The sequence below is a fragment of the Musca autumnalis genome, unplaced genomic scaffold (genome assembly GCF_047663935.1).
Source record: "Musca autumnalis isolate F117 unplaced genomic scaffold, ASM4766393v1 scaffold_3, whole genome shotgun sequence".
NCBI lineage: Eukaryota > Metazoa > Arthropoda > Insecta > Diptera > Muscidae > Musca > Musca autumnalis.
This window is the reverse complement of record NW_027411866.1, coordinates 35,174,127-35,186,406: the sequence shown is the minus strand read 5'-3', so window position 1 is coordinate 35,186,406 and position 12,280 is coordinate 35,174,127. Positions and strand designations below refer to the sequence as shown.

General features: G+C 37.9%; 1 protein-coding gene across 1 annotated transcript; it reads right to left on the bottom strand.

Moving 5' to 3' along the window:
* Window positions 1–3,000: 3,000 nt before the first annotated feature.
* Window positions 3,001–3,567, bottom strand: LOC141396417 (uncharacterized). The gene is made up of 2 exons (XM_073971865.1): window positions 3,382–3,567; window positions 3,001–3,271 (listed from the first exon to the last, which is right to left on the bottom strand). The coding sequence occupies exons 1-2, from the start codon at window positions 3,434–3,436 to the stop codon at window positions 3,081–3,083; spliced, it is 246 nt and encodes an 81-aa protein (XP_073827966.1). The 5' UTR covers window positions 3,437–3,567; the 3' UTR covers window positions 3,001–3,080.
* Window positions 3,568–12,280: the final 8,713 nt, after the last annotated feature.

Below are 12,280 nucleotides of genomic sequence, written 5' to 3'. Positions count from 1 at the left end.
TTACACCAAAAAATTGAATAACAATCCTCGAAGAGCCATTTAACTGCAGTTTCGCTAAAAATTTTGAAGTTTTTGTTGGACGTATTTATCAAAGCAAAGAGAAGGCATTAAAATCTGTCATATCAATGCGCAGAGTATAGTGAATAAGGTTGACGAATTTAAATACATTTTCGAAAAGTCAGGAATTGACGTGGTATGTGTTTCAGAAACTTGGCTGAACTCCACTATATCTGACGCCCTTATTAATTAAAAAGGTTACTCTGTGTTCAGATCCGACAGGGAAACCGTGGAGGAGGCGTAGCTATCTTTATAAAAAACAATATAAATGCTAGACTTATAACTAAATCTATACATGGTGCAATTGAACATATATTTATAGAGGTTAAATCTGGCAATACTAAAATGTTAATTGGTTGTTTATATAATAATATTGACATAGACATCCTTCAAAATATTCTCCAAGATCTATCACTGGGCTATCACGAAGTGGTAATAACAGGCGACTTTAACTCGAATATACTTACTGGGGCTACGTTGACAAACAATATGATTGCGTTAGGGTTATATGTAACAAATAACTCCTGTCCTACGCACTTTTCCTCAACTAATACACTCCTTGATTTATTTTTTGTAAATAATCCCCATAATATCCTCCTATACGATCAAATATATTTCTTAGTTACAATTTCAATCTCCAATCTGCTGAACGAACCTATTCATTTCGCGATTTCAATAGGCTGAACTATGGAGTTCTGGCAAATAAATGTCAATACATCAACTGGGATGAAATATACCATTCAACTTCCGTTGATCAGCAATCGGAATTTATGCAGTAAAATGTCATGTTTCTTTATAATGAGACTGTTCCAATAAAAACTAAGCGTGTCGATAAGAAAAGTAAACCCTGGTTCAACTCGACTATTAAAGCTTGTATTGCAGATAGAGACATAGCTTATAATAGATGGAAACGCTATAAAACTCCTGAACTACATGACGAATTTCGCTCAGCTCGGAGGAGAGCAAGTAGTCAAATAAACATTGCCAAAATGGAATATTACTCGACTCGATTTAGTTCCACATTGGGCTCCAAGAGTAAGTGGAAACTTATTAATGAAATTGGTGCTGGCAAACCAACTGCTACTACTTCCGTTCAATGTGACGTGGATGACCTCAATAAATCATTCATCGATATTCCAGATATTCCAGCAGACCTTTCCTTTTATAGCACCAATAGTGCATCTAATGACGAAATATCTGGTGAGGTATCTTTTGAGTTCCGTTGTGTCACCAGTGACGAAGTTTTACGTAGTTTTAGGAGTGTTAAGTCTAATGCCATTGGTTCTGACGCTATTGACCCTATGTTTGTCCGTATAATCCTACCACTCCTCCTACCTTATTGTTCTTACCTATTCAACACAATACTGACCACAAGTACTTTTCCCACCCTTTGGAAACATGCCAAAATTGTTCCTATCCCGAAATCGAATATGGAATATCGGCCTATTGCTATACTTCCTTTTATATCTAAAGTTTTCGAGAAACTTAAACACGCCCAAATATCAGAATACCTCCTATGCAATAGACTACTGTCTGATGTGCAGTCAGGTTTCCGATCGGAGCACAGTTGCATCAGCGCGTTATTAGAAGTTTCAGAGTCAATTAGATGTGACGTTGATGAGAGCAAAGCATGTTTTCTCGTTTTATTGGACCACTCCAAGGCTTTTGATACCGTCGGTTATAATAATCTCTATATTAAACTTCGCCGTCTTTTTAATTTTTCCAATACATCGACTAACCTCATCAAATCCTACTTGTCCAACCATTCACAATCGGTATACTCAGGAAGCTCTAAATCAAAACCATTGCACAGTGTCCGATTTTCAAAAAAACCTGGCCAAAAATTGAAAAAAAAATTATAAATTTACACTAAAAAGTGTCAGATATTGTTTATAGGATCCCAGTGCGTGTAGTTATGAAAAAATATATACATTTCTTGTTTAATAAGTGGGTATAAATGCAGGTCGAAGTGACCCTATTTGGAATTATTTTTTTTTAATATTTAAGTTGTTTATAAATCTATGATAATATGCAAAATAAACAACGGTTATTAAATATTTTCTTTTTGTAATTGTAATGAAAGGTATGTGAAACGTATTGACCTTCCCAATCAAGTAGTTCACAGCAGTGTACATATGTACACTTTACACAAAACACTTTTAAAATATCTTCGTTAGACAGAAGACCTTTAAAAGCCCTTCTTTAGTGGAAAGGGCCTTCTTTGTGCAAAAGTATTCTATACACAAAACCTTAAAATGCTCTTATTTAGACCAAAAGCCCCTTAGAAGGATTTATTTGGGCGAAGGAAGTAAATGGTCTTCTTTAGAAAAAGTTCCTTAAAAGGCTTTATTTAGACAGAGGAATTGGTCATGACTGCCATTAGATATACGCCCCTTAAACGGCCTTCTTTGGGCAAAAGACTTCTTTACACAGAAGACCCTTTAAAATATCTTCTTTACACAAAAGTCCCTTGAAAGGCCTCTGTAGACAGAAACACATTAAAAGGCTTTATTTAAAGGAAAATTCCTTTTTGGGGCAAAAGTTTTCTTTACAGAGAAGTTCTGTCAAGGGCCTTCGTTAGACAGAAGCCTATAGACAGAAGTACTATAGAAAGTTCTTCTTTAGATATAAGTCAATTAAAAATCCTTAAAATACCGCAGAAAAGATTTTAAAAAGTCCTTCTTAAAAAGTGTTTATTTAGACAGAAAACCCTTAAAAGACCCCTAGAAGTCCTTCCTTAGACAGAAGCCTTATAACAAGTTCTTAAAGACCTACTTGCAAAAGTCCTACTTTAACAGAACACTCTTGAAATTCATTTTTTATACAGAAACGTCTTTTATAGGCCTATTGGTTGGTTATATTGGTTTCTTTGGGTATCTGTTGATAGGCACATCAGCTTTGAAAGCTGTTGCATGAGGGTGCAACTTCATTTCAAAATTAAAATTTTTATAAATTTCTTTTAAAATATTTTATTTACAAAATTAACTTAACATTCACGGAAGCTTAGATGATCATTTCAAAATCTATGGACATGGTGGCATCCATGATGGTCTAACACAGTCCGGGCCACCAGCAGCGCCAGCTCCACCTGGTCCATTACCAGCACCGCCACCTCCACCACCTCCTCCTCCTCCACCACCACCAGGTTCACAATTACAGCCACGGCCGCCTCCACCACCACCGCCTCCGCCGCCACCGCCAGGCAGGGGAGAAGCTAAGAAGAAAAAAAAAACAATTTTAATTAAATAAATAATTAATAAATAAAATTATATTTTATTTGTTTTTTTTTAATAACAAATCATAAAATTAGTTGCTTTTTATTACCTCCATTTAGTGCCAAAAGGCCACAGATTAAACTAAAAATTAACAAATAGTTCATCTTGCTGTAATAAAGTCGTATGGACAATTGTTCCTCTAATTGGCTATTGAGTTTTGTTTTTATAGTCTCTTATCGCCGCCGGTTTTTTTGTTTCAAATTAAATCGTCATCATATTTGCTTAACTATGTAGTCGGTGCTACTCTAACAAATTCATTAGAATTTTTTTATTTTCACGGTGCTTTTTCATTTAGGGGAAATCTCAATAGTGTTTTTTTTTGCCTTTCTTCAAGTAGTCATACACTCGTGGAGAAATGTAAATTAATGTCATAAAATAATGCAGGAAGTAACTAATAAATTAGGGCATATATTAATATAATGAAATTCTAACCAGATTGTGAAAACTATTATTATCAATTCGATCAAAGGTAAAAAAATAGAAAGAATTTTTCTTAAAACATTGTAGATAATATCAAATTTTCCCATTATTAAATAAAAGTTGTTTTATAAATTTTTTAAAACAATGACTACTTCAAAAAATAAATAAATAATTTATCATAATCATCCCAAATAAATACGCAAATCCTCTCGAATTAGAACAATTGTAGATACATACCTCTTAGCGTAATATTGGCTTAACATTTCTGAGTAATTCAGTCAACATATTTATAATTATGTCATACTATTATCATAAAATTATTTTATCATACTTTTTATGACTTATTGTTTGCCATATTTTTTTCCAATTTTTCACATTGTTCAACCTAAATTTTTTCTCGAGTGTATAATTCCCTTAGTCTAATGACTTTTTTGTTTACAATTGATTACACTTGAATTTTACTGTAGTGTCGTACTTTTGACAGTTGTTATCACTTCAGGCTGTTGTTTTCAATAGGCTTTCATTCATCCAGTTCTAATCACGTTGCAATACCTCACGTGGGATTTTCCAAAATTTTACGTTCCATGAAATAGTGCCATTAAACTGAGATGTTGACATATATTTTCTTAATCGAAACTGGTTAATGTAAATTAATTGATCTCGTTGTAAGATCTTTATCTTAAACCATTTTTAGGTGCATAGCAATAGGCCATCTATAGACAGAGAAGACCTTTGAAAGAAGTTCTATAGGCAGATGACATTTAAAAAGCCTTTGAAAACCACACGTGACGTTTAAAATATATTTTATATAAATAGGCCTTTAAGAGGTTTCCTATGGATAGATGAACGTCAAAAACCTGCTATAGACATATCAGGTGTCTTGAAAAAGCAGAATATCTTTAAAAGCAATGAACAACTGTATATGGTCTTTTGTAGACGGAAGAACTTGAAATGTCATCTGTAACCGGAAGGGTTTTAAAAGAATTTGTAGAGAGAAGACCTTTCCAATGTCTTCTTTTGATAGAACACCTTTAAAATGTCTCTTATGGATAGGACAATTTTAAAAGATCTTCTATTGGAAGAAGAATTGAAAAAGGTATTCTATAGAAGGAAACCAGTAAAAGGTCTTCTATAGAGGAAAGACCTATAAAAGATATTCTGTAGACAGAAGTTCTTTAAACTGCCTTCTAGAAACAGAAATGTTTTATTCCTACTCATTTTTTTAAATTTATTTCAAAGAAACTACCAATAAATTTAAGTAGGCCTTTCTTTCAACTGAAAGAGTACAACTTAAACTACTTTTAACTTTTTTGTTGCATAGTGTTGTGGTAAATAGCTACCTGCGAAACACTGTTTTTTGAAAAAGTATGTGCCAACAATAACTGTGCCAACAATAACTCGAACACGAATGGGCGGATCTTCATATGGGGATTTCTGAGTGAAATCGGACACTTTTCCAAAAAGTGGTTTTGGATTTATTTTATTTTTTGCTGTGTTGATGCTGCTCCCCAGCAAAATATTTCAGTATATTGTTTACTAACGGTTCCAGATATATCACGCCTTGAAAAAGTCGAATTCTATAAAAACTATATGCGAAGAAATATTCATGGGTGACGTAGGGGATGGAAGATACCAAGGAACGGCCCTGGCCGGTTTTAACATGGCAAAGCCCAGGATTTATCTTAGTCCCTCTTTCATCTCAAGTGGACACTGACCTCACCGTGGTGCCACCTGGGTAACTGCCTTTAACATCCGTTAAAGGTAGTGAGCTAACATGTGCCGCGCGTTCTCCAATAAGAACGTTAAAAACTTGGGTTTGGGCGTTGGGTTAGTAACCCTCCCCTAGAAAAAACAGCCTACTATGAAAAAACGAAAGAAAAGAAAAACAAACCCCTCTAAAGTTGACGAACCCCGCAAACGTTTTAAGGACGATGATCTGCGAATCTGTACCTGGAATGTTCGCACTCTTTATAGAGAAGGTGCAGTCTTCGCATTGGCAGACGTACTTGAAAAGTACAAGGCCGATATTACTGCCATACAGGAAATACGATGGATTGGGAAAGGCGTCACAACAACACTCAATGGTGACGAACTGAATTATAGCTGCCATGACGTAAAACATAAGTTTGGTTGCGGATTCGTAGTTAGTCGGAGACTAAAACATCTAGTATCCAACTTCACCCCAGTGAATGAAAGACTTGCTGCAATTCGAATAAAAGCAAAATTCTTCAACATCAGCTTTATTTGCGCTCATGCTCCCACTGAAGAAAAGGACGAACAGACCAAAGATATATTTTACGAGCGCTTAGAAGAAACATATGACCGTTGCCCTGCCCATGACATTAAAATCATTCTAGGCGATTTTAATGCCAAAATTGGAAAGGAGAATATATTTGGCCCAACAGTCGTTAAATTCAGTCTCCACAGTGAAACATCTGACAATGGTATGAGGCTGATAGACTTTGCAGCTGCAAGAAACATCGTAGTTAGCAGTACCAGATTTAAACATCTCGATATTCATAAGGGCACCTGGCTGTCGCCATATCAAAGTACAAGAAATCAAATTGATCACGTTGTGATAGATGGAGGACATGCATCAAGCGTATTGGATGTACGATCGTTCCGAGGTGCAAACACAGACTCGGACCACTACCTTGTTGCAGCAAAGGTACGTACCAGATTAAACGTAGCAAACAAAGTGCGAATAGACACAACACGGAAGTTGGACATCGGTAAGCTGCAATCACAACAGATAGTCACAGCATATTCCACTCAATTGGCCCAATTGCTTAATCAAAGCGCTCCTTGTCCCGATAACATATCAGGACAATGGCAAAACATTGCCCACTCCATGCAACCTGCCGCAAAATCAGTACTTGGATACCAGAGACCTCCACCAAGGAATCCATGGTATGACCAGGAGTGTCGTGCTGCTACCGTAGAGAAAAATGCGGCATATAGGGGTACTTTACAGTCAGTAGCAACGAGTAGCGCGCGAGAGAGGTATCGGGAGATAAGGAGAGAGGAGAAACGTCTTTTCCGCAGGAAAAAGAGAAAAATGGAAAAGCGGGAGTGTGAAGAAATCGAGATGTACAGGAGCCAGAATGAAGTGCGAAAATTCTACCAAAGAGTGAAACATCCAACTGATGGCTTTGGAACTGGCACATCCTCCTGTAGAGATCAGCAGAGGATATGGAAACAGCATTTTTCCAAACTGTTCGTATCCAATAGTAGCGAAGTAGACGAAGATACCACAGATCCAATCCCAGAAGATGGTATTGAATGTATACCACCCGGCCAAGATGAGGTAAAGACACCAATAAACCGGCTGAAGAATAATCAGGCAGCAGGAGCTGATGGCCTACCAGCCGAGCTGTTTAAAACCGGAGGCGACACGATGATAAAGTGTATGCATCAGCTAGTTAGCTCTATCTGGCAGGAAGAATGCGTACCCGACGATTGGAACCTGAGCATCCTGTGTCTCGTCCATAAGAAAGGAGATAAGACTTTATGCTCCAACTATAGGGGCATCAGTCTTCTCCCTATTGCCTACAAGATATTGTCATGGATATTATGCGAACGACTAAAGTCTATGGTCAATGACATAATTGGACAATACTAATGCGGCTTTAGACCTGGCAAGTCCACCATTGACTAGATATTTACCCTGCCGCAAATCCTGGAGAAGACCCAAGAGATGCAGATCGACACATACCACCTTTTTGTCGATTATAAAGCAGCCCTCGACAGCCCGCTAAGTTCAAAGTTATTCCAAGCAATGTCTGAATTTGGTATCCCCGCAAAGTTCATTCGGCTTCGTAAAATGACTCTAACTGACACAAGATCTTCAGTTAAAATAGGAAAGAACCTCTCCGAAGAATTTTGTACCAAAAGAAGTTTCAGGCAAGGAGACAGGCTTTCGTGTGATCTTTTCAACATCCTGCTAGAAAAGGTTATACGAGACGCAAACGCCAAAAGAAGTGGCACAATCTACACCAATGTTACTTGCTTATGCTGATGATATAGACATCATGGGACGATCAGTAAAAGAAGTAACCGATACCTTTATGAAGGTCGAAGGAGAATCTGCTAAAGTGGGTCTGGCGGTAAACGGCGAGAAGACCAAGCTGATGGTGTCGACGCGCAATGCGTCCGTTGAGATCGGACCAACTGGTGAAGTTGGTTCCTATAATTCTGAGGTAGTAAAAGACTTCGTATACATCGGCACCGCCGCAAACACAACAAACGACATCAGTATTGGCCAACAGATGCTACTTTGGCTTAAGTAAGCACTTTAAAAACAAAGCCACAACTCGTCAAACAAAAATAACACTATACAAAACGCTGGTACTGCCCGTGCTAATGTATGTATGGCTCCGAAGCCTGGGTACTTGCGCAAGCAGATAAGGCAGTGCTTGGCGTGTTTGAGAGAAAAATTCTTCGAAAGATCTACGGACCGATCTGCGTTGACGGTGAATATCGACGTCCTATGAACCACGAGCTGTATCTGCTATACAACGACATCAATATAGTTAAACGTATCGAGATGCAGCGATTGCGTTGGCTAGGCCATATAATAAGAATGAGCGATGATAAACCCGCTAAAAAGGCGTATAAATTCGAGCCACATGGCGGTGCACGCAGAATTGGCAGGCCAAAGAATAAATGGCGCAAACAAGTGGATGAAGAGATGACAAGGCGCGGTATTCCAAAAGGCGAAGCACGAAACAGAGAGAATTGGAGATCTTTTCTTAGTACGGTCTATGGTACAAATGTTCTGTAATAAGCCAGCTAAATAAGTAAGTGGCCAATGAAGTGCGGGTTTTTTAATATTTGATGTCCGTACTTGTTGATTTTTATAGGTCAATTTTCACAATAAATAAAGAAAATAGTTATAAGTTGCATCCCTTTCTTAGTTTCATGGTTTTTGGCATCATTTTAGATCAAGTTCGGATATCTCCATCACAAAAGTTCAACATTTTCGTTTAAGCTAAGTTTAAGGGCTGTTCGAGGATCATTTTGAAAATTGTATATAATATTTTACATGACATAATGGTCCAAAAGCTCTAAAAAATTCCACGGTGACCATGTAAAATGACTGGGGGCATGATAACTAACTAAAGGAGTGACTGATATTTATTTAACATTTGCACATCGTACTATTTCTTTCAAACTTGAATCAACTTCGACAATAGGTTAGGTATATAACTACCTCCGCTGCATGCTTCCGAAAAGTTCCAGCTTCCTACAATAATAGACAAAAGGCTCTAAAAATACAACGTTAGCCAATTAAAATGGTTAGTTGTCACGACAACTATCAGAAAGAATGACTCACAAAATTAGATCCAGTCGGTCAATTCCTTCCTTCCTACCCGCAAAAGTTTCACATTTTTGCCCTTTCATCAAGTTTAAAGTCGTTTTGATCTTGAGTAAAGAATATTTTTTCTGTAGGGCCATTACTTTCATTGGTATGGGTCGAAATGTCCCTATATTTAATAATTATATTCTATATAGACTGTGGTGATTGGGTTTGTCAGTGAAATTAGTAGCTACAAAGTCTATGAATCGTTTTTTCCTGGTAAAAACTCTGAAATTTTTAAACGATAGCGATTTTTCATAATTCTCCTTTTATTTTATTTTTTTGTTAGATAGATAACACAACCAGCTTTCCGATGAATATAGAACGGCCAAATTCGGTGTAGTAGGTGCAGAGGAATTCAAGGTCCTACTTCAAGTTTAGAGGTTTTTTTACTATTTTTCGCCAAAAACTAAACTAAAAAAATTTGAATGTTTTTTCATAAAATTTACAATTTTTCGAAAGTTAAAAAAATACTCCTTGGGTTTTCATAAAACTCACATATATATATAGCTACTTAAAAAATCCGATTTGTATAAAAAACTGTATCAAATATGGGAAACGGTGTGGAAAAAACACACATTTTTACGTTGAACACGGACGGATCGGAAGGGTGCAAAAGTATATATGGGCTGAAAGAAAACACTCTCGGGCATTGTCCTGTGAATAACAAACCGAGTTCCATATTGTTCCCTAAAAGTTCTACTACACTTATGTTGAAATTTCACAAAAATTTAGTATCTGAGGAAAAATAAAATAACTCACTACATGTAAACGCTAGGGTAATTTATTGAAACGTTTCTTAAAGATAATAGCTATTTCTTTCTCCATAAATTAGCAAAAATTACGTATTTTCCAAAATTATAAAACATTTGTCGTCTTCAGGAGCATACCACGCCCACACCTTCCAATATTTCTACCATTTTTTTTTTTTTGGTTTCCTTTGTTTCAATTTGTTTACCATCGAATCCCATATAGAAATCGATTACGACAAAAAATTGGGGTTTTGGCGAGGAAAATCGATTCCTGAAACACTGGGCGCTGGAAACTTCCGAAACTTCTTTCGGCATCTACGAAAATTTACTTTTAAAATTTGGAATCTGTGTATAGTCCGCCACCATTTAGGTCCGCCACTGATTTTTCGTTTTTCCTAGCAGTCAACGAACACACTCATTTTCATAAAATGTATCATATCAGGACAATTATCCACTCCATGCAAACAGCCGCAGAATCAGTACTTGGATACCAGAGACCTCCACCAAGGAATCCATGGTATGACCAGGAGTGTCGTGCTGCTACCGAAGAGAAAAATGCGGCATATAGGGCTACTTTACAATCAATAGCAACGCGTAGCGCACGAGAGAAGTATCGGGAGAAAAGGAGAGAGGAGGAAAAAGAGTGAGATGGAAAAGCGGGAGTGTGAACAAATCGAGATGTACAGGAGACAGAATGAAGTGCGAAAGTTCTACCAAAGAGTGAAACATCAAACAGATGGCTTTGGTACAGTCACATCCTCCTGTAGATACCAGCAAGGTAATCTGGTAACAGATACAGGAAGGAACATTTCTACAATCTGCTGGTATCCAATAGTAGCGAAGACGATGATACCACAGATCCAATCCCAGAAGATGGTATAGAATGTATACCGCCAGGCCAAGATGGGGTAAAAACTGCAATCAACCGGCTGAAGAATAATAAAGCAGCAGGAGCCGATGGCTTACCAGCCGAGCTGTTTAAAACCGGATGCGACGCGCTGATAAGGTGTATGCATCAGCTAGTTAGCTCCATCTGGCAGGAAGAACGCGTATTCGACGATTGGAACCTGAGCATCCTGTGTCCCGTCCACAAGAAAGGAGATAAGACTTTATGCTCCATCTATAGGGGCATAAGTCTTCTCCCTATTGCCTACAAGATACTGTCATGGATATTATGCGAACGACTTAAGTGTATGGTCAATGACATAATTGGACCATACAAATGCGGCTTTAGACCTGGCAAGTCCACCATTGACCAGATATTTACCCTGCAACAAATCCTGGAGATGCAGATCGACACCTACCACTTTTTGTCGATTATAAAGCAACCTTCGACAGCCCGCTACCCGGTATTCCAAGCCATGTCTGAATTTGCTACCCCGCAAAGCTAATTCGGCTTTGTAAAATGACTCTAACGGACACAAGATCTTCAGTTAAAATAGGAAAGAAACTTTCCGAAGAGTTCTGTACCAAAAGAGGTTTCAGGCAAGGAGACAGCCTATCGTGTGATCTTTTCAACATCCTGCTAGAAAAGGTTATACGAGAGGCAAACGGCACAATCTACACCAATAGCCACATGTTACTTGCTTATGCTGATGATATAGGCATCATGGGACGATCAGTAAAAGAAGTAACCGATACCTTTATGAATGTCGAAGGAGAATCTGCTAAAGTGGGTCTGGCATTAAACGGCGAGAAGACCGAGCTGATGGTGCCGACGCGCAATGCGTCCATTGAGATCGGACCAACTGTTGAAGTTGTTTCCTATAATTTTGAGGTAGTAAAAGACTTCGTATACCTCGGCACTGCCGTAAACACAACAAACGACATCAGTTGTGAAATAAAAAGAAGAATTTTATTGGCCAAGAGATGCTACGTTGGCTTCAGTAAGCACTTTAAAAACAAAGCCACAACTCGTCAAACAAAAATAACGCTTTAAAAAACACTTATACTACCCGTGCTGATGTATGGTTCCTAAGCCTTGGTACTTGCGCAAGCAGATAAGGCAGTGCTTGGCGTGTTTGAGAGAAAAATTCTTCCAAAGATCTACGGACCGATCTGCGTTGACGGTGAATATCTGCTATACAACGACATCAATATAGTTAAACATATCGAGATGCAGCGATTGCGTTGGCTAGGCCATATCATAAGAATGAGCGATGATGAACCCGCTATAAAGGCGTATAAATTCGAGCCACATGGTGGTGCACGCAGAATTGGCAGGCCAAAGAATAGATGGCGCAAACAAGTGGACGAAGAGATGACAAGGCGCGGTATTCCAAAAAGCGAAACACGAAAAAGAGAGAAGTGGAGATCTTTTCTTAGTTCGGTCTATGGAACAAATGTTCTGTAATGGGCCAGCTAAGTAAGTAAGTCGCCAATGAAGTGTCCGTACTTGTTGATTTTTATAGGTCAAT

Bases quoted from the DNA above. Each gene is read 5' to 3' on its own strand.
- LOC141396417 (XM_073971865.1), bottom strand. From the start codon at position 3,436: ATGAACTATTTGTTAATTTTTAGTTTAATCTGTGGCCTTTTGGCACTA. The intron at 3,272-3,381 runs GTAATAAAAAGC...TTTTCTTCTTAG, and splicing joins CCTTTTGGCACTAAATGGAG to CTTCTCCCCTGCCTGGCGGT.